General features: G+C 39.3%; 1 protein-coding gene across 4 annotated transcripts in view; it reads right to left on the reverse strand.

Moving 5' to 3' along the window:
* Window positions 1-23,368, reverse strand: part of RYR3 (ryanodine receptor 3) — a 568,187-nt gene that overhangs the window by 276,601 nt on the left and 268,218 nt on the right. For all 4 annotated transcript variants that reach the window (XM_030814359.1, XM_030814360.1, XM_030814362.1 and 1 more), the window contains exons 13-16: window positions 12,951-13,119; window positions 11,451-11,586; window positions 8,615-8,710; window positions 6,997-7,115 (exon numbers count right to left, since the gene is read on the reverse strand). In XM_030814359.1, the coding sequence (XP_030670219.1) occupies window positions 6,997-7,115; window positions 8,615-8,710; window positions 11,451-11,586; window positions 12,951-13,119 (520 nt within the window). The remainder of the gene's footprint in view (window positions 1-6,996; window positions 7,116-8,614; window positions 8,711-11,450; window positions 11,587-12,950; window positions 13,120-23,368) is intronic.

Here is a 23,368-nt window from a genome sequence, read left to right on the forward strand (position 1 = left end):
ATCAGAAACTCAGAAGAATGTAACCATTTGTGTATCACCTATCTGTGACCTGGAAGCTCCCTCTCAGCTTCCAGTCTTCCTGCCTTTGCTTCAAGCTGTCCCACCTTTCCAGACTGAACCATTGTACTTCTTACATATACTGACTGATGTCTCACGTCTCACGTCTCCCTAAATGTATAAAACCAAGCTGTGCCCAGACCACCTTCGGCACATGTCATCAGGACTTCGTGAGGCTCTGTCATGGGCACGTCCTCAACCTTGGCAAAATAAACTTTCTAAATTAACTAAGACCTGTCTCAGATTTTCTGGGTTCACAGGTTCTTTTAAAAGAAAAAGGAGTACAGATACGTCCAATCCACCATGGGGGGCATGCAGGCATTGCAACTAGAGGCCATCTGTACTTTCTGACTGACAGGGGGCATCTTGGTGACCTCTGGAATACCTGGCTGGAGAGGCAGGTATTGCTGAGTATTCACCAGACTCCATTTTCTTCTCCTTCTGAACATACAAAGGCTTTATTTCCCACCTTTCACTTGCAGGTATAGGGGACTAAATTCTGGCCAATTGGAAGTGGGTGGGCCCCAGGGGTGGGCCCCACCATCCTTACCTTCCTTCCACTGGATACAGATATCCAACACGGGCTTCCAAAGCCCAAAGATCTCCTTATTTCAAGTGTGATCCCCAGAACACCAGCACTGGTACCATCTAGTTCATCAGCAACAGCGCTACCATTCTAGAAATACAGATGCTTAGCCCCAGCCCCACTCCCAAATTACTGAATCAGAGCCCTCATGTTAACATGATCCCCAGGAGACTTGTAAACACCTTACTGTCTGTGAGGCTCTGCCCTTAGGGGATGGTGAAGCCAATAACCACACTCAATAGAGCCCTCCCACTGGCCTTGGAGAGTCATATGAGCAAAAATAAATTTTGACTACGCTAAGTCACTGACAATATGGGGTTGTGTGTCATAGGAGTTAGGCCTCTCTAATCAATGGCCCATTTGTGGGGTTCATTTGCTTCTGGTTGTTTTCATTCTCATCACTGATACCACATTTCATTAGACAGCCTCTCACTGCTTTTTATCTCTATTACTGTCTATCCCAAACACAAGCTTATATGGGAATTATACTTTGAAGATAAATACCTATGGAAACACTGTTTGGCTGTTGCATTTTTGTCATTAGCTTTCATCTGTAAAAGCAGTCTTATTAAACAAATGCTAACTATATTTATTCTGAGATTTTTAGATCAAGTCCTATATTTGAGAAATGAGTGCTATTCAGCCCCTCCAGGCTAAACCTTTGATTCCTGATTTATACTTTCTGAGAATCAATGATATTACTATTTTATCATATATTTTTCTCAAAGGTAGCCCCAAATCCTTGCAAAACAAAGAAGATAATAAAAAATATTTATCTATGGCAACTTTGAGCAGGTTTAGAGTAAGGCAGCTTCAGGGACAAGTAGAAAATGCATACTTTATTTATATTAGCAGAAACTTACTCTGGAAAAACTACAGAGTGACTGTTAGAATTTTCATCAGTTATTCTTTTTACCAAATAACACAATCAGTGCTACTAACATAGTGTGTTATTAGTTCAAGGTGAGACAGGAGTAGATTCTGGCTCACTCATTTGTTCCTTTTATTCATTTATTAAACCTTCAACAAACATGTATGAATGCTTGCCATGTACAACATCTTAGCTTGGCACTATGAGGATTACAAAGACAGTCCCTACCACAAAGGAACTTACAGATATAAGAGAAATAGATATGAAAAAATAACTATAATAGAAGGCAGATTGGAACAATCGTTACAGCAGAGAACAAATCATAAGAAGAGAAGAGATCAGTTCCAACTGGAATCAGAAAAAAATTCATGGATGAAGTGGCACTTGAACTAAGTTTTAAAGAGCAGACAAGAATTTTTTATTGATTTTTTAATTGACCAGAGAAGAATTTTGATGAGTCCTGGAAAAGTAGGAAGTGAGGAGCTGCTGAAGGATCCACAAGAGTGAAATCATTGAGAGGTCAAAGGGTAAAGTGCATTCAGAAAATATGGAGTGGGCACTGCAACACACTCCTGTCTTTTTCACTCCAAAGATTGTGTTCTTCCCCTATAACTTTTTGACCTCAAATCTGATCATGCTTTTGATGAGTGGCAGTTATTTCCATGAAAGGGACAAAGCTAACAACTTAAATATTTTAGCAAAGAAGTAAAGGTATAATAATTGCTACCATTATATGTAGTCTCAATTCTAAGCATATGATTGGAAGTGGCAAGGTACAGAAAGAATTTTTACATCTCAAACCTATGAGATATAAAATTATATTTAAAGGAAAAATGTCATACCCTGAAGGCTACCTTCATGAACCCATAGGAGCTCTCCAATTGCAGTCTGCGAAACACTAACTTATTATATGAAAATGCCTTCTAGGCAACCCCATTTACAACAGCTGCCAAAAAACAAAACCCTATGAAAACATGTAACCAAGGAGGTGAAAGATCTCTAAAAAAAATTATGAAACACTGATGAAAGAAATTGCAGATGACACAAAATGGAAAAACATCCCATGCTCATGGATCAGAAGAATGAATATCTTTGAAATGACCATACTGCCCAAAGCAATCTATAGATTCAATACAATCCCTACCAAAATACCAGTGTCATTCACAGAATTAGAAAAAACAATCCTAAAATTCATATGTAACCAAAAAAGAACCTGAGTAGCCCAGACAATTCTGAGCAAAAATAACAAAGCTGGAGGCATCACATTACTTTCAGGCCTCTGAGCTCAAGCTAAGCCATCATATCCCGAGACCTGCACGTATATGTCCAGATGGCCTGAAGCAAGTGAAGAATCACAAAAGAAGTGAAAATGGCCAGTTCCTGCCTTAACTGATGACATTCCACCATTGTGATTTGATTTGTTCCTGCCCCACCTTAACTGAGAGATTAACCTTGTGAAATTCCTTCTCCTGGCTCAGAGGCTCCCCCACGGAGCACCTTGTGACCCCCACCCCTGCCCACAAGAGAACAACCCCCTTTGACTGTAATTTTCCACTACCCACCCAAATCCTATAAAATGGCCCCACCCCATCTCTCTTCGCTGACTCTCTTTTCGAACTCAGCCCACCTGCACCCAGGTGAAATCAACAGCCTTGTTGCTCACACAAAGCCTGTTTGGTGGTCTCTTCACATGGACATGCGTGACACAATTACTTGACCTCAAATTATACTACAAGGCCATAGTAAGCAAAATAGCATGGTACTGGTATAAAAATAGAAACATGGATCAATGAAACAGAACAGAGAACTTAGAAATAAAGCCACATAGCTATAGCAAACTGATCTCTGACAAAGTCAACAAGAACATACACCGGGGAAAGGACACCCTTTTCAACAAATGGTGCTGGCAACTTTGGATTGCCATATGCAGAAGAATGAAAATGGGATCCCTCTCTTTCACTACATACAAAAATCAACTGAAGATATAATTAAAGACTTAAGTGTAAGACCTGAAACTATAAAAATCCTAGAAGCAAATCTAGGGAAAATTCTTCTGGACATTGGTCTAGGCAAAGAATTCATGACTAAGACCTCAGAAGCACAAGCAACAAAAACAAAAAAATAGATAAATGGGACTTAATTAAATTAAAAAGCTCTGCAAAGCAAAATAAATAATCAATAGAGTGAACAGAAAACCTATAGAATAGGAGAAAATATTTGCCAACTATGCATCCAACAAAGGACTAATATCCAAAATTTACAAGGAACTCAAACAACTCAACAACAACAAAAAACAAATAATCCCATTAAAAAGTGAGCAAAGGACAGGGACAGACATTTTTCAAACGAAGACACACGAATGGCCAACAAGCATATGAAAAAATGCTCAGCGTCACTAATCATCAGAGAAATGCAAACTAAAACCACTATGAGACGTCATCTTACCACTAGTCAGGATGGCCATTATTGAAAAAATTAAAAAATAATAAATGTCGGTGAGGATACAGAGAAAAGGGAATGCTTATACACGTTGGTAGGAATGTAAATTAATACAACCCCTATGGAAAACAGTATGGAGATTTCTCAAAGAACTAAAAATAGATCTACCATTTTTGATCCAGCCATCCCACTACTGGGTATCTACCCAAAGGAAAATAAATTGCTATATCAAAAAGATATCTGCATTTGTATGTTTATCATAGCCCTACTCACAATAGCAAAGACATGGAATGAACGTACGTGTTCATCAATGTAAGATTAGAAAATGTGGTTTATATACACACACACAATGGAATACTGTTCAGTCATAAAAAAGAATGAAATCAGGTTTTTGCAGCAACATAGATAGAACTGCAAGCCATAATCTTAAGTGAAATAATTCAGATACAGAAAGTCAAATACTGCATATCACTTATAAGTAGGAGCTAAATAATGTGGAGATGCGGACATAGAGAGTGGAGTGATAGGCACTGGCAACTTGGAAGTGTGGAAGGGGGTAAATGCTGAGAAATTGCTTAATGAGTATAATGTACATTATTTGGGTTGGGGTTACAATAAAAAGCCAGACATCAGCCCTATACGATATATCCAGGTAACAAAATTGCACTTGTACCCCTTATTTATTTTTATAAATAAAAAAAGCAAAGAAAATGCTTTCTAGGGTGAATTTTTCACTGCAAAAGTTTTGTATTTAGATAATTATAAAATAAAATCACAAAATTAAATATATTCTCACAGAACATTTGGATTCTAAAGAACATGTTCACAGGCTGCAGCTTGAGAAACACTGGAAAGAATATTCAACTTCTGCTCCTAGTCTGTCATTAATTAGCTGTGTGGGTCCTGGGAAACTGCTTAACATCTAAGGACCCAGGCCCCAGCCTTCCTTCTGCCACTGTCATGTACAAATAATAATGATGCTATGTCAGAAGGTCGTAATGAGACCTGAATAAGATACACACGAACACTGACAGCAATAACTGGCATTTGTTAAGTGCAAAATAAATGCTGGTTATCATTACTGTTGTTGCTCTTGTCAGAGGACTTCTGAGGTCCCTTGTGGCTTTAAAATTCTGCATATTTTGAGTCATTGTCTTCACCAAAAACTAAGTGGATTGGTCAGAGACTCCTGAAATTCTAGGACAGGAGACAACAATGCAGCCTGGATAGAAAAACATGACCCTGGCATTTTCCAAGCAAAGATGAAGTGTTGCAATGGAAGTCTGGCCTCCACTCAGCACATTCTTTGCAAAATGACCACAAATACATTAGTGATGGTTTGAACCTGTTTTTTCTCTTTGAAAATGAAAGCTATCCAATGGAATAGTACCTAAGGAAGGATCTGAATTCATGACAAACTTTTACCCAAAAATGTATCCAAAGATGGAAAAGGAACATCTTTGAAAAGACTCTTACATACCAAGATCACATTGCTTCAACTTTTACATTACCAGAATTTCTCTAACAATGTCTTGGTTCTAGAAGATTAAAGGCTAATCTGATAACATATCAGATCAGGCATTGATTTCTAACAAAATATTTCAGCTTGGTAGGCCTCAATTTTCTCAACTGTGGAATGGGTAGAATAGTAATCAGCTTGCCACCAAGTGACATGCATCAAATGCTTTGTGGTTTCTGGCTGAAAGAAGCCACAACAAAGTTGGTTATTTATTAAGTATACTATATGTTCTAATAATAAAGAAACCTCTGGGGCAATGAAATGAGAGCAGCTTTCCTGTCAAAAGGCTTCTCTGACATTTGCACATAGCCCATGGCTCCTAGCATGCATTGCTCAGATGCTTATTGATTATTCTCATTACACTTCACAGACAGGAAGGAACATGTTGGAATGCAGAGAATCTGGACTGAAGCTGAAGCTTCATGTTTGCCTTTGATTTACTATATTTGGAAAAACGATTTCAGATCCCACATATTTCTTTTTATTATTTGTCAAACAATTTCACACATGCTAAGGACCATGGCTTTCTGCTGCCCAAGGCTGATGCATGTCATACAGTCTATGCTGCCAAGTCTCAATCTCCCGGACACACTGAGCTGTCTCAAATACGCAGTCCCCCCAGATGATGACAAGCAGAGGCTCCCAGTGACCAAGCCTACTTCTCTCCACTCTGTAGAAGCACAGCGGCAGTCCCACATGTCCCATCATGCCATCTGCTCTGAAATACACCTCCTGAGCCATTGAATATTGCATCTGTCCACTAATTAGCACAGTAGCCCCCATGTGTGTGCAGATGTTGAAGGGTCAGGAAAAAAACTCTCCATACTTTAGTAGACTTTCCCCATAGATCACTGTGTCTTAGAGATATAACTTCATAAAAATAGATGTTAGAACTATAAGAGATCTCAAAAAATGATATAGCATTCCACTTAGTGAGATGCCCTTGTCTCCATTTTACAGATGACATAACTGAGGCCCCAACTCATATAACTGCTTTGTATAAAAGGGAAGGACCAGTGGCTTCAGTTCTGCTTGCATATGCACAGATTCATTTACTTCATATGGTTTCACTCATAGTAAATCTGATTTTGTTTAATAACAAACCACGTTGCCAAGACTTTCTACGCTGTTTTAAATCTGATTTTTTCATACCTTTTCTATACAGCTTGGTATAAGCTGTTTCACTATGAAGTTCCTGGACCCTAGGGTGGAAGCCAGTCCCATATGGTTGGCCATGTGCAGACAGGGCCTATTGAGTGTCCCACAGTGAGCTGGTGTTAAGGGTTAATGATATTGAGTGGCAACTGGGGAGCTGGTGGAAACGCACGGCACCATCCAAAGTCCAGTGTGGTTGCCCAGCTTGGAGTGTGCTTGTATGCGGGGAAAGTCTTTTTCCAGTTTCCCAAGATTTTTATCAAAGTCAAGAAAGAGACTAATCAACATGCTCTCAGTAATACACAATGGTCATGAACGTTGGGGAGGGAAACACCAGGCAAAGTCAATCACTGTTCTTTCCACACCTACCTTGTGATTCCGCCCGTGCTTATCCAACAGGGAGATGATGGACTTGATGTGGCCCTCTGCTATCAGATTTAAGGCTTCTGGGCTTTCAGTTAAGATGCAGTGCAAAACTTCCAAGATACCTACATGAATGCCACAAACATCATTTGGAAATTAAATGCCCTGCAGAAGTGACCATAATTTAGAAACCTGAGTGTGAACAGACCTTCCTGAGGGGATAGGATATCATCAATTCTTTGAATCTATCAAATATTTCCAGTCAGAAAAAAAATGCATTCATTTCCGGTAGACTTCAGAGCCCCCTGGGGGTCAACCAGTCTGTAATTTATTGGTGATTTTAATTCAGCACGAACCCTACCTCCCGCTTCCTGGACAAAGACATGATCTTTGTATGTCAAAATATAGAGAAGAAGCTGTAAAATAAAATTTTTCATTTGATCGAACCACATAATACTTCATTTAAAAATAGATATAAAAGAAGACGTCCAGTTTACTATAAATTCTAAAGTTCATTCAAGTAATTTAGAAAATATTCTAAGTTTCTCCCAAATAGGAATTTTTCTAGGAGCTACCCTAGAAATTATTTTTATTTTAGGTCTACTCATGTATCAAACAAATTGTAAGCTCACACAATAAAGTCTATTTGGCTTTTCCCCCTTTTTTTGGCACACTGGATAGGTTATATAAGTGAAGGCTTAAGAAAAACTAGTGCCTCTGCAGCCTGGCACATACACGGTAATATCATGGTGGAAATTCAGGGGAAGTAGTTGGCTAATAGCTTAATTAGTTTAAGAAAATTTCTTTTGATTCTGTTTTTTTCTCAATGTTTTCATAAATTAGCCTGAAATGTAATCTAGCCCATGAGACCGAGGCACTGAAGAAAAGAGAGTCTTAGGAAGACATGTGTAGGTGGATGATCCTTGGGGGACCCTCTCTTGGCCGGTCTGTTAAAGCACCTGTCATTTCTATACTGTGAGAAAAGCATCAAAACCTTCAGCTTCCCCATGAGGGGCCTACACCTGCCATGTTTACTCATCTCGGAGGAAGCAAACTGCTAAGCCCTGCAGCATGGTCACTTCCCAATGCTGACCACACTCTTGGCTCAGATTCTCTGTAAGTCATGAGGGAGGAATATAGATATGATGTGAAGGGTGAGTCAGGGGAGAGGGGGTGAGTGGGGATCATTTTTCCTCTCATCCCTGTCATTCGTCACCCCCGTTTTTAGAACTCTAAGAAATAGTTTGGGCAACATTGAAAAGGGTTTAAAAACCCAGAGAATAAGAATATAATGGGAGTTAGAAGGAGACAACGATCACTGGGTGGGTGGGGTGGGGGGGCGGTGATTAATGGACCCAAGGATTAAAAATGAAGGCACGGAATAACAATGAAGGCACAAAGTAAAAAATTTAAAAAGGAAGGACTGTTGAAGTCTGGGTTAGAGTTGTTAAATAAAGTTGTACAGGTGCCAGGAAGCTTGAAAACTATTTCTTTTTAATTTTGAAGTATGATTTGAGGATTGTTTGGAATCCACTGGAAAAGATTCAACTTTGTTTTCTTTTTTACAGAAAGAAAAAAAAAAACCCTTCATCTTTTCTCGTTATAGTTTCCTGTCAATTCTCACCTGAGGAAGATTCTAGTCTGTCCAATTTACTGATGAGCCAATCAAGGTTATTGGAGAATTGAGCGCAATTGTTTCTGTTTCCGCGAATGAGAGCAGCTGCAAACAAGGAGATGTTTGATCATAGAGGTTAAAGGATATAATGATGGGCATGAGAACTTGGAAAGCTGTCGAATACTTCACCTGCTTAGCAACTAAAAGGAACTGAATGCCAATCTTACCCTATCTAGCCCTTTGACACAATTCTGTTTCTTTTTTCTCTTTCTTTTTTTTTTTTTAAGCGACAGTCTCACCCAGTCACCCAGGCTGGAGTGTAGTGGCTCATTGCAGCCTGAAACTCCTGAGCTTAAGTGATCCTCTTGCCTCAGCCTCCAGAGTAGCTAAGACTACAGGCATGTACCACCATGTCCAGCTAATTTTTAAGTTTTTTTTTTTTTTTTTTGAGACGGAGTTTTCACTCTTGTTGCCCAGGCTGGAGTACAGTGGTGCAATCTTGGCTCACTGCAACCTCCATCTCCTGGTTCAAGTGATTCTCCTGCCTCAGCCTCCCAAGTAGCTGGGATTACAGGCATGCGCCACCACACCCAGCTAATTTTTGTATTTTTAAGTAGAGACGGGGCTTCACTATGTTGGCCAGGCTAGTCTCAAACTCCTGACCTCAAGTGATCCACCTGCCTCAGCCTCCCAAAGTGTTGGGATTACAGGAATGAGCTACCATGCCTGGTGTAAATATTTTTTATTCAGATGGGGTCTATGTTGCCCAGGCTGGTCTTGAACTCTTGGCCTCAATCAATCCTCCTCAGCTCAGCCTCCCAAACTGTTGGAATTACAGGTGTGAACCACCACACCCAACCTCTTTCTATACTTAGAAAAATAAAAATCTAGTATTGACTCACTTTACAAGTGTTTCCAGAGAGTCTGCTATGTACCAAACACCTGTCCAGTTGTTCAGACTAGAGCAATGAGGAAGGGAGGGAGATTCCCTGCCTTCATCAAGTAGGCAATGGAGACAATAAATGCATAAAGCAATGAAATTCCTTCAGATAGTGATAAGCAAGAATTTAATATTGGCTTGGTTACTGACTTAAGAACTCAACTCTTTACAATGTTTTCTTAAATTTAGCTACAGATTTATTATTCTTCAGTGCTAAAGGAAGGCATCCCAGTGAACACAGCTGGAAAGGTTGGCTATACACTAATGGATGAATAATTGCAACATGTAACTATAAAATATCTAAAATATATCCCTATTTGACAGTGGTTCTTGAATCATGGTCCCTGGATCAGCATCACCTAAGAATTTGTTAAAAATGCAAATTCTCAGGCCTTATCCAGCTTTACTGATTTAGAAACTCTGGGGGTGGGCCTCGGCATCTGTATTGTAACCAGCCCTCCAGCTGATCCTGATGCCTGTTCCTACTTGAAAGCCATTGGCAGATGATACTGCAGAGAGAGGGAGAGAATATGCTGTCATTTGAGTTTTACCAATCTACACCAAATAACCTTCTCTCGGCAGGGCAAAAAGAATAGACACAAATCTGGAACAAGTCCATGTAAATTGATTAGCTCCCAAGTAGCTTGCCCTTCACATGATAGGTCTGAATTGGAATTTCACTGAGGCTGATACATGGCAAATTTAGGATAAAGAAAGGCCTCCTCTAGGGCCTCAGCTTTGTATCTTCAGTCAGTAAAGGACACAATTCAAGTCTGAGCTCCTAACCTCCTTTTCAGATCAGTTGCAGCAAGGAAGTTAAGCATAAGAGTCCTGGAGTTAGACTGCTGGGTCTCAAGCCATAGCTCCATCAGTTACTAGATGTGTAACCTTGGGTTATGAGCATCTATGTACATCAGTTTCTTCATCAGTGAAATGACAATAATAATAGTAACTGACCCTTAAAGTGTTGCTCTGGGGTTCAAAAGAGATATTTCACCGCTCACAAAGAGATCAATAATTGTTAGGTATTATTGTTAAAATCATGCCTACTGGGTCAGTGCAAAACACTAGAGTTTGAAGACACTTTACAGGGTCATACAGTGGCAATCGATCAGTACTGTGGTAATCCAATCAGCCTCAACCCTAAGCTGGGGAATAGGTCCGGACTGATTTCTCTGGGCTCCCTTCTGGCCTAGTGAACTTTCTATGATAGATTTCCTCTCAGTGGGACATACACTTCAGAGAAAAGCACTAAAGTACTAGCTTATCACAATGTCTGAGCAACTCCTGGTGGCCACCTTCTTGCACAGGCTTACTGTCTTCTCTCTGCCTCCCACCCACAGGCGGGTGGCCTAGGCCTATTGGATGGAACCTGTTGGAGCAGGCACCAGAACATCACTACACACTCCATACTGTGAGAAGATAAGCTTATTGCTGGAATATTCTTATTTCCCACCTTTTTCACCAAAATGAAATAAATAACAGGCCAAAGCAGTGGGAATCATAACTAACAAGCAGACAAGTGAGAGGCCACAGATTTAAGAGAATAACAATTCTTAAAGTGCAGGTGATACCTTTGCAGAAGTTTAAAACTGGAAGACATCATAAATGTGTTCTAGTCTCGTTTCCTCATGAAAGGTAAGGAATAGAGGTTGAGGGAGTGTAGGTGTCTGTCAGCGTTTCCCAGGTAGTTGCAGGGAAACTGATTACCATCTGCTTCCACTGGCTGCTACTAGTTAACAGAATGAACAGCTGGGTTAAAACTGAATGGTTAACAAAGGGCTTCTAAGGAATGAGGCAGTCCAAATATCACAGGGTTAATGGCAAGTTAAAGACAATCTTGGGATTGCACGTGGAAATCCCACGGAAATCGTCCCAGGCAGAAGGCACTGTATGTGTACTTACCCAGCAATTTGTAGAGGAGGTTCAGAATTTCTTTCCAGGCCATGCCACTCTCTTCCCTTGCAATCCCTGCAAAGTGTGCTACGCTATTGTAGATATTTAAGCGGTCAATGCAATTTAAGACAAGGGCCAACATTCCCTGAGAAGGAGAATGGAGGAAAATGTAAACATTGCTGATTAAGAAAGCAGAATCCCTTTTGCTCTTTCCCCTCCTGTGTCATTCACCTTTTAAAGCTGATAATGCCAATATGCAAATAGATCTTCATGGTGCCAGTTGGGTTTTGTTTTTTTTTCCCTCCTAAAACCAAAATATGTATTTTTATGCCTGAGAGACCTAAATAGCATCCATTTGGAGAGTGAGTCAGCAGCCTCTTCTGACGGGTTGCCCCCACGTGCTTAACTCAATCCAAGGACATACTTACGAAGAGGGAGGGTGAATGAGTTTCACAAAAACCTGCTTTCAGTCTGGTGCGAAGTGGTTCTGACTCACCCAGAAACAGCTCTGGATATAGTACCTATTTTTCTCTTAAATATCAAGTAAGTTCAAGTTCCATTCAGATGCACGAAATAACCATGCTTGCTTCCTACCTCCCCCCACTACCCCCCGTGAAAAAAGGTGGGATTTAGAGACAATAACACTATAAGAGGATCTTCAACCACTTTTCTAGCTAATTTGAAATACTATGCCACTCAGTAAAAATCTGTGCTAGCTGTTCTTAGCGCATAGGAGGGAGATGGTAAATGGAATTTCAGTAGCCTTTAAGTCATAGAGAATGCCCCTGGGGCCAAAGTCTGGTTAGATCAGAAGACTGAGCTGGGATGGTTTACATCCCACACCACTAACTTTGGAAATGCCCAAGAGACAAGCCCTGTGCCCAGGCATGGCAGGCCCAGAAGTACAACCATGGCCTGTTGGCACTAAATCATCACACCTCCGAGTCTGGAAAAGGCTTGTGACTTGTCTGTGGTCACACACAGCTGGAGATGGAGCCAGAATGAGGTCCTGGGTCTCTTAAGACCCTAGCTGATATTTTCCGCATGGCCAGGCCCCACTCCCAGTGACTCAGATGCTGAATTCTGACATAAGACTTAGCATCTTCTGTGTCTTTTAAACCAGCTTCTCAGGTATTCTTAATGTGGTAGAATCCAGGCATCTGTATTTTTCAAACAGATTTCCCAGGTAATTCTAACATTTCCCAAAATTGGGAATCACAGCCAATGTCATGCTCTCACAGCTGAAATTTACTGAAAATGTATATTTGATACACATGTGGCACTGAATCTTTAAAATGTAATCTGGTTTGAACGTGCCGGCCATTGCTAATGTAACCAGGTTTGGTGGACAGAGAAGGTTGGCTTCCAATTTCCCAGCTTCCAAATCTCTCTCGTCCTCTGGCTCTCTCATAAACACGTGCATGCAGAAAGACAAAGCTAAGTTGCAGTCATAGGGATATTCTAGCTCTGGACACAAAGTGAATTTCAACTTTTCACTTTTCGACTTACCTCTTCCTTGAAAAGATTTTGTCTGTTTTTGAGTGAGCGGAGCTTGTTCTGCTTGTCTTCATGTCGCATCTCCTCCTCCGGGGGCTGGAAGTAGGCGATCAAGTCCTGTAGGGTCTGCAGGACTTCTTCTATAGGCAGGGTGATGGGGGCAGCTGTGCGATTGTTTCCGCTAAAAACCACGAGATTGACATGGTTTAGGCACCAGCCAGCAGCAGGGCCCTGATGGACGCCCACTGGGTCCTGCTCCTAACAGCCCCCCATGGTGCACCATGAGTTGCTTCCTTGGGCGGCCACTGTACCAGCAGCTACAAAATGAAGTTTCCCAGATAACAGAGCAACAGAAGGAAATATTCACATTCAAGTTTAAAGCTATTTTCATAAACAAAGGGAAATGACTCCTTTTAGCACATTTATTTTCAAGCAACTTATAACTCATCCTGTTAATATTATTGTGATATTTCAGCACATAGCGTCAGTGGGTATTCACTGAATGTCTAATCAAGATTTCCCTGTAATCTAAAGAGGTAATTTCAACTGTGATTGTGACAGTGACTCTTCTATCTATAGCAGATGCTTCCCCTTCCGTTTACCCCTGGTTGTCTGTCACACATTTTTTTTTAAATAAAAACATTTAGAAAAAATAAACTTCTTAACCCATGATTCTTTTAAACAATCACACCTTCTTGGCATTGATTAATCATAAGGCTGGAAGGATTTCTATCACTGGGTCTTTGCCTCTATCTCCATGTTAGTTTTGTCTCTCCTCTTGTACCCCCTCCACATCTCTGTGTCTTCTGAGCTCTCTGCATGTGTTTTTCTCATCATGTTTCTCTGTGTACATGCCTGCTTTCCCTCACTCCATTTGTTGATGTTTCCTTTACTTTCTGTATCTGTGGTCCTTTCATCTGACTTTCCTCTCCCTGTGTTCCCTCTCTGAATATCACCCTCCTTTCTCAGTGTCCCCTATCTCTCAAACATCCCTCTTCTCTGCCTTGAGGTCTGTCCCTCTTTGTTTCTTGGTGTTCCCCAACCCCACATTACCTGCCCTTCCATCTCTCTCTCCCTGTTGTGTTCCTCCTATTCCACAAGTGTCTCTGTCTCTTTTTCTGTTTTAATCTCTCCCAATTTTTTGTAATTAAACCCCTTCAACACAGAGAGAATACAAAGCACTACAGATAACAAAATGACCCTTCATTTCCCCATCTCCTTGAGGGGTACACCTGGGAGCCTCTCAGAGGGCACAGGCTATGAAGAGGAAGGGGAAATGGACCTACCTCTTGTGAGTTTACATCATTAGGCCCTGAGTGATTGAGAATTGGCTCAATGTGCAAGTAACATCACGAGGACTTTTTTTTTTTTTTAATTCTAAGTTCTGGGATACATGTGGAGGATGTGCAGGTTCGTTACACAGATGTGTGCCATGGTGGTTTGCTGCATCTATCAACCCCTTACCTAAGTATTACACCCAGCATGCATCAGCTATTTTTCCTGATGCTCTGCCTCCTCCTACCCCCCACCCCTCCACAGGCCATAGTGTGTGTTGTTCCCCTCCCTGTGTCCATGTGTTCTCATTGTTCAGGTCCCACTTATAACTGAGAACATGTGGTGCTTTGTTTTCTGTTCCTGCATTAGTGTGCTGAGGATAATCGCTTCCAGTTCCATCCATGTCCCTGCTAAGGACACGATCTCATTCCTTTTTATGGGTGCATAGTATTCCATGGTGTATATGTACCACATTTTCTTTGTTGTTGTTTTTTTTTGAGATGGAGTCTCGCTCTGTCGCCCCAGCTGGAGTGCAGTGGTGTGATCACGGCTCACTGCAAGCTCCGCCTCCCGGGTTCATGTCCTTCTCCTGCCTCAGCCTCCCAAGTAGCTGGGACTACAGGCGCCTGCCACCACGCCCAGCTAATTTTTTTTTGTATTTTGTAGTATCCAGTCTATCAGATGGGCATTTGGGTTGATTCTATGTCTTTGCTATTGTGCCTAGAGCTTCAGTGAACATATGGGCACTTGTATCTTTATAATAGGATGATTTATATTCCTTTGGAAATATACCCAGTAATGGGATTGCTGGGTCAAATGGTATTTCTGGTTCTAGGTATTTGAGGAATTGCTACACTGTCTCCCATAATGGTTGAACTAATTTACATTCCCACCAATAGTTTAAAAGCACTCCCATTTCTTCACAGCCTCGCCAGCATCTGTTGTTTGACTTTTTAATACTTGCCACTCTGACTAGCATGAGATGGTATCTCACTGTGGTTTTGATTTGCATTTCCCTAGTGATCAGTGATGTTGAGCTTTTCTTCATGTTTGTTGGCCACATAAATGTCTTCTTTTGAGAATTGTCTGTTTATGTCCTTTGCTCACCTTTTAATGAGTTTTTTTTCTTGCAAATTTAAGTTCCTTGTAGATTCTGGATGTTAGACTTTAGTTAGATGGAGAGATTGCAAAAATTTTCTCCCATTCTGTAGGTTGTCTGTTCACTCTGATGATAGTTTCTTTGGCTGTGCAGAAGCTCTTTAGTTTAATTAGATCCCATTTGTCAATTTTTGCATTTGTTGCATTTGCTTTTGACGTTTTTATAATGAAATCTTTGCCTATGCCTATGTCCTGAATGGTATTGCCTACATTTTCTTCTAGGGTTTTTATAGTTTTGGGTTTTACATTGAAGTCTTTAATCCATCTTGAGTTAATTTTTGTATAAGGTGTAAGGAAGGGGTCCAGTTTCAATTTTCTGCACATGGCTAGCCAGTTCTCCCAGCATCATTTATTAAATAGAGAATCACTTCCCCATTGCTTGTTTTTGTCAGGTTTGTCGAAGATCAGATGGTTGTAGATGTGCGGTCTTATTTCTGAGTCCTCTATTCTCTTCTATTGGTCTATGTGTTTGTTTTTGTACCAGTATCATGCTGTTTTGGTTACTGTAGCCTTATAACATAGTTTGAAGTTAGGTGGTGTGATACCTCTGTCTTTATTCTTTTTGCTTAAGATTGTCTTGGTTATATGGGCTCTTTTTTGGTTCCACATGAATTTTAAAGTAGTTTTTTCTAATTCTGTGAAGAATGTCAATGGTAGTTTAACGGGAATAGCATTGAATCTATTAACTACTTTGGGCAGTATGGCCATTTTCATGATACTGATTCTTCCTATCCATGAGCATGGAATGTTTTCCATTCGTTTCAGTCATCTCTAATTTCTTCGAGGAGTGTTTTTTAGTTCTCCTTGAAGAAGTCCTTCACTTCCCTTGTTAGCTGTATTCCTAGCTATTTTATTCACTTTGCGGCAAGTATTAATGGGAATTCATTCATGATTTGGCTCTCCACTTGTCTGCTGTTGGTGTATAGGAATGCCTGTGATTTTTGCACATTGATTTTGTATCCTGAGACTTTGCTGAAGTTGCTTATCAGCTTAAGAAGCTTTTGGATTGAGATGATGGGGTTTTCTAGATACAGGATCATGTCATCTGCAAACAGAGACAGTTTGACTTCCTCTCTTCCTATGTGAATACCCTTTATTTCTTTCTCTTGCCTGAGTGACCTGGCCTGAACTTCCAACACTATGTTGAACAGGAGTTGTGAGAAAGGGCATCCTTGTCTTGTGCTGGTTTTCAAGGGGGAATGCTTCCAGCTTTTGCCCATTCAGTATGATATTGGCTGTGGGTTTGTCCTAAATGGCTTTTATTATTTTGAGGTATGTCCCATCAATACCTAGTTTATTGAGTTTTAACTGTGAAGAAATGTTGAATTTTATCAAAGACCTTTTCTGTGTCTATGGAGATAATCATGATTTTTGTCTTTAGTTCTGTTTATGTGATGAATTGCATCTATTGATTTGTATATGTTGAACCAGCCTTGCATCCCAGGGATGAAGCCAACTTGATCATGCTGGATAAGCTTTTTGATGTGCTGCTGGATTTGGTTTGCCCATATTTTATTGAGATTTTCACGTCGATGTTCATCAGGGATACTGGCCTGAAGTTTTCTTTTTTTGTTCATCTCTGCCAGGTTTTGGTATCAGGATGATTCTGGCCTCATAAAATGAGTTAGGGAGGAGTCTCTCCTTTTCAATTGCTTGAAACAGTTTCAGAAGAAATGGTACCAGCTCCTCTTCGTACCTGGTAGAATTCTGGTAGAATTCAGCTGTTAAGTCCATCTTGTCCTGGGCTTTTCTGGTTGGTAGGTTATTTATTACTGCCTCAATTTCAGAACTCATCACTGGTCTATTCAGGAATTCAATTTCTTCCTGGTTCAGTCTTGGGAGGGCGTATATGTCCAGAATTTATCCATTCTTTCCAAATTTTCTAGTTTATTTGCATAGAGGTGTTTATCATATTCTCTGATGGTTGTTTCAATTTCTGTGGGGTCAATGCTGATATCCCCTTTATCATTTTTTATTGTGTCTATTTGATTCTTCTCTTTTCTTCATTAGTCTAGCTAGCAGTCTATTTTATTAATTTTTTTAAAAAACCAGCTCCTGTATTTGTTGATGCTCTGAAGGGCTTTCTGTGTCTCTATCTCCTTTAGTTCTGCCCTAACCTTAGTTATTTCTTGTCTTTTACTAGCTTTTGGGTTTGTTTGCTCTTGGTTCTCTAGTTCTTTTAGTTGTGATGTTAGGATGTCAATTTGAGATCTTTCTAGCTTTTTGAGGTGGGCATTTAGTGCTATAAACTTTGCTCTTAATACTACTTTAGCTGCATCACAGAGATTCTGGTACATTGTCTCTTTGTTCTCATTGGTTTCAAAGAACTTCTTGATTTCTGCCTTCATTTCATTATTTACCCAGGAGTCATTCAGGAGCAGGTTGTTCACATCCCATGTAGTTGTGTGATTTTGAGCGAGTTTCTTGAGTTCTAATTTGATTTTGCTGTGGTCTGAGACACTGTTATGATTTCAATTCTTTTACATTTGCTGAGAAGTGTTTTACTTGCAATTATGTGATTGATTTCAGAGTTAAGTGTCATGTGGCACTGAGAAGAATGTATATTCTGTTGTTTTTGCATGGAGACTTATGTAGACATTTATCAGGTCCACTTGATCCAGAATTGATATTGAGGTCCTGAATATCTTTGTTAATTTTCTGTCTCAATGATCTAGTATTGACAGTGGGGTGTTAAGGTCTCCCACTATTATTGTGTGGGAGTCTAAGTCTTTTTGTAGGTCTCTAAGAATTTGTTTTATAAATCTGGGTGCCCTTGTATTAGGTACACATATATTTAAAATAGTTAGCTCTTCTTGTTGAATTGAACTCTTTATTATTATGTAATGCCCTTGTCTTTTTTGATCTTAGTTCGTTTAAAGTCTGTCTTGTCAGAAACTAAGATTGTAACCCCTGCTTTTTTCCACTTTGCATTTGCTTGGTAAATTTTCCTCGGGCCTTTATTTCAAGCTTATGCGTGTCTTTGCACATGAGATGGGTCTCTTGAATACAGCACATGAATGGGTCTTGACTACTGACCCAGCTTGCCATTCTGTGTCTTTTAATTAGAGCATTTAGCACGGCTTCTTCTTGATGGCCAATTTCTAATGAGCTCTCCTAGGCATTCACAGTATATTTGCTTATTCACCAACTGCTAAATATTAATCTGCATACATGCTAAGGGAAGATTTTCATCTGGGCCCAAAGACTCAGAAAGTTCTGAAAGCAATCGGGCTGTGAGGTGATCATTCCAATTTTGAATTAAAAATGCCAAGTGCATGCAATGGGGAAGGAATAATGGGAGACTGTAAGCTTATTATAGGCAGGGAGGCACAACAGTGTGTATTCAACTCCTAGCAGTGCCTGGCACGTTGTAAGTTCTCAGTTAGTGTTTGCAAATGACTACCTGGGATATTACTAGACACAAAAATAGTGGGGAAGAGAATATCATGAGTACATGAGATGAAGGCTTGGCAGTATGAAACTCAATTCGATAGAACTTCCCACTTCTGAATTCAGTGAAGGAATGAATACATTTTCCTCAATATTTTGGTCTAGTTCCAGGGCTTGCTTTTTGCTTTTTGTTTTAAAAACACTTTCATTTTACTAGAGACACTGAGGGTGGTCAAGAATAATTCTTTACATGACAGGAAAAGATGACAGCAAGAGGCTTATAGACATTTTTGTAGCTTGCTGAGGCAGCAAATGCACCATACAGGGAGTTGGAAATCTCAGGTCTCAGCCTTGCCACTGCCATTATCAGTGTGATATTTGGGTTGCCGCTAAGCCTCTTATGCTTCCATTTAGCACCTGGAAAATAGAAAAGGCAGTCTTTGATTGCCAGGGTCCTTCAGGTCTAATTTTCTGTCTGTTGGGTTCTCATTGCTGGGCTACTTCATCTTGCCCCTTGAAGAAACATGAATATTATAGTCCTCCACTAGACTAAGGCAGATTCATTCCGTCCTCAAAAAATAAGACATATCACACGCTTGGCATGTGGAGCAACGGTGAAAACAGACATGACTTCTGGAAAGCATCATGGCGTTCATATTCTACTCTAGAAGAACCTCAGAGAGTAAAGCCCAATGTATAGAGATAAGTCAGAGCCTCAACTCAGAAATAACTACAGTTGGCACCTTCCCTTCCCACCTTCTTCAACTCCCTATAGCCTGTCCCACTATATTCTTGGGCCTTTGCCAATGAATTCTTTTATTAAATTCAAGTGAGGTCCCAGGTGATTCTGAATATTTATCATAACATAGTGATTTATTTGTTGTCTCTCTTCTAAGGTTAAACTTAGAGGACAGCTGACAGTATCTTTTCCTCAGCAGAGTTTTTCAGACTCCTTAATTGATCACACTGTTCATTCTACTGGACAGTTCCCAGCAACTCTACAGAGGATGATGAGATAGCATGATGAAAGTTTACCCTCTTTGTCTTCATTTTTCTTTCTTGTTCCTTCCCTATTCCCTTAGCCTTAATGTGCTCCCAGAAGGCCATCCCTCCTCCTGGTTTCCGTGTACACACAGCATACAAAGTTGGTTTCTCAAAAGAGATGGGAAAGAAGAATCTACTTCCAAAATGTTTTTTTCTCCTTTACTTCCTAGCTATCACAAAATCCAAATACTATAATTTTTGCAGCCCACACCCCCTCAGCATTGATATTTTTTCATTAGTCCTTTTTTTCTAAAGTATCCTGCGCCTGGAAGAATCAAGAATTTCCCTCTTGAGGGTGGGACTTAATAGCTGAGTAAAGAGCTTAGTAAATCCTTTCTCACACAAAATAATAATAAAATTGGGCAAAACCTTTCAAAATAACAATCTCTGGACTCTGGAAGTTGACTAAAGGCATACAAAATATCAAGTGTTTATTTTATCTTATTTTTATTTTTTACTTTATTTTTTGAGACAGAGTTTCGCTGTTGTTGCCCAGGTTGGAGTGCAATGGCGCGATCTTGGCTCACTGCAACCTCCACCTCTTGGGTTCAAGTGATTCTCATGCCTCAGCCTCCTGAGTAGCTGGCATTACAGGCATGCGCCACTATGCCCGGCTACTTTTGTATTTTTAGTAAAGATGGGGTTTCTCCATGTTGGTCAGGCTGGTCTTGAACCCCTGAACTCAGGTGATTCGCCTGCCTCAGCCTCCCAAAGTGCTGGGATTACAGGCGTGAGCCACTGTGCCCAGCCCAGTATGTATATATATGTATATATATATATATATATATGTGTGTGTGTGTGTGTGTGTGTGTGTGTGTATATATACATATATTTTTTTTAATTTAATGAGCCTTAGGAAGAACAGTAGGAGTCTATGGTGTTCCAGCCTGTTGATGCTTCCATCTCCCTCCCCCTACCACCTCATGGCAAAACAGCTCTAACAGGGCAGAGTAGGCAGTGGGCAAAGCCACACACATGCTCGGGAAAAGCTGGAGAGGACCCTAGCTATCTATTCATTCCCACACAAGCAGAAAACAAAATCCAGGATAGAACTCTAAACTGCCTGAACCTCCAACTGTCATTCAGCCCACACACACAGGTCCATCAGCAAATAGTCACAGGCTTGTCTTGTAAGAAATAATAAGGGAAGTCCTTCAGGCTGAAAGACAATGACACCAAACAGTAACTAGAATCCATGCAAAGAAATAAAGAACACTGGTAAAGGTAACTATGTAGGTAAATACCAGAAACAATATAAAAATATGTATCTTTCTTTTTTGTTCCTGTAATTGATTCAAAAAACAACTTCATAAAATAATTATAAAACTGTGTTGCTGAGCTTATAATTCATGAAGATGTAATATATATGGCAATATTATCACAAAGGAGTAGGCAAAGAATGGAAAAATGTTAATGCAGAGTTGCTTTATTTGTTAAGTTAGTATTAATCTGAAGTGGATTATTTCAAGTTAAATATATATTAAGTTCCCTAGAGCAACCACTAAGAAAATAACTCCTCAAAAAAGTATTTTTAAAAACCCAAGTTAATTAAAATGTTACACTAGAGAATATCTATTTAACACAAAAAAAGGTAGTAAGGGAGGAACAGAAGACCAAAAAATAACAAAAGAGACATAAGAAATTAATAGCAAAGTGGCAGACATAAATCCAGTTATCTATATAATTACATTAGATATAAATGGATTAAGCATACCAATGAAAAGGAGAGATTGTCAGACTAGTTTTAAAAATCAAATATATGTTGTCTACAAGGGACACACTTTATATTCAAGGACACAAATAGTTTAAAAGTACAAAGATTGAAGACAATATGCCATACAAACAAAAAACATAATCTGCACATTGAAGACACCTGGAATGGCTCTATGAAATAGACTTAAGACAAAACTGTTCATAGAGAAAAAAGAAAAATAGTTTAAAATTACAAAAGGGCAAATTTATCAGAAATACATATCTATTATAAACATATAAGCACCTAACAACAGAAACCAAAATATGTGAAGCAAAAACTGATAGAATTGAAGTAGAAGATGACAATTCAACAGTAACAGAAACATCAATACCCGATTTTCCAACAGTTAATGTAATAAACCACATTAACAAAGGACAAAATTATATGGTCATATCGATAGACCAAGAAAAAGCATTTGAAAAAATCTAATGCTCATTCAAGATAAAAGCTCTCAACAAACTAGGAATAGAAGGGAACTTCCTCTACCTGATAAAGGGTATCTACAAAAACCCTACAGTCAATATCACACTTAATGGTGAAAAATTGGTGTTTCCCACCCTCTCCCCACCCCCACCTTAGATCAGGAACAAGACAAGAACGTCTGTTCACATCACTTTTATTCCACATTGTAGTGGATGTTCCAGCCAGTGCAATCATGCAAGAAAAATAAATAAAGGGCATCCGTATTGGAAAGAAAAAAATAAAGCTCTTTTTATTCACAGATGACATAATCCTGTATGTAAAAAAATTCTAAAGAATCCACCTGCTCCCCAAAAAGCCCACTGAACTAATAAATAATTTCAATTAGGTCAATGACATAAGATCAATATTTTTAAAACTTAATTTCTATATACCAGAAAATAATCTGAAATGAAATCAAAAAAATAATTCTGTTTGTAGTAGCACCAAAAAGAATCAAATACATAGGAATACATTTCATAAAAGGAGTGCAAGACATATAATAAAAACCACAATATCTTCCCGAAAATAATTAAAGAATAAATAGACATTTTATGTTTGTAGATTGGAAGACTTAATGAGGATAACAGTCCTCCAAAACTGATCTCTAGATTCAATTTAATACCCATCAAAATTCCAGCAGAATTTTTTTTGGACAAAAATTAATAAACTCACTCTAAAATTTACATGGGAATACAAAGGACCCAGAAGCACCAAAACAATTTTGAAAAGTAAAAAATTGGAGCATTCACTGTACATGATTTCAATACTTACTATAAAGGTACATTAATTAAGACAGTGTTATTTTGGAATAATGACAGGCATATAGATCAATGGAACAGAACTAAGCGCCCAAAAAGAACTCTTATATTTATGATCACTTGGCTTTTGACAAAGGTGCCAAGATAACTTGATGGGGAAATATTGTCTTTCCAGAAAACTGTGCAGGGAAAAATCTGATATCCATATGGCCACATGCAAAAATATTAATTTAAACCTTTACCTCATACTATGCACAGAAATAGACTCAAAATAGATCACGGACCTAAATGTAAACGCTAAAATTTTGAAACTTTTAGAAAAACACAGAGGAGAAAATCATGATGATTTTGAGTAACGTAGAGTTCTTAGACATGCCACCAAAAGCACAATCCATAAATATGTTAAATTGAACTTAATAAAAAATTAAAATGTTTGTGCTTCAAAAGACAACATTTTTAAAAAAAGAGAAGAAAAGTCAAAGACCAAGAGAAGATATTTGCAAATCATAAATATGGCAAAAAATTTGTAATCAGAAGATACAAAGAACTCTCAAATTTTGAGACAAATGACCCAACTTAAAAAGGCAAAA

This window comes from Nomascus leucogenys, chromosome 6 (genome assembly GCF_006542625.1).
Source record: "Nomascus leucogenys isolate Asia chromosome 6, Asia_NLE_v1, whole genome shotgun sequence".
Taxonomy (NCBI): Eukaryota; Metazoa; Chordata; class Mammalia; order Primates; family Hylobatidae; genus Nomascus; species Nomascus leucogenys.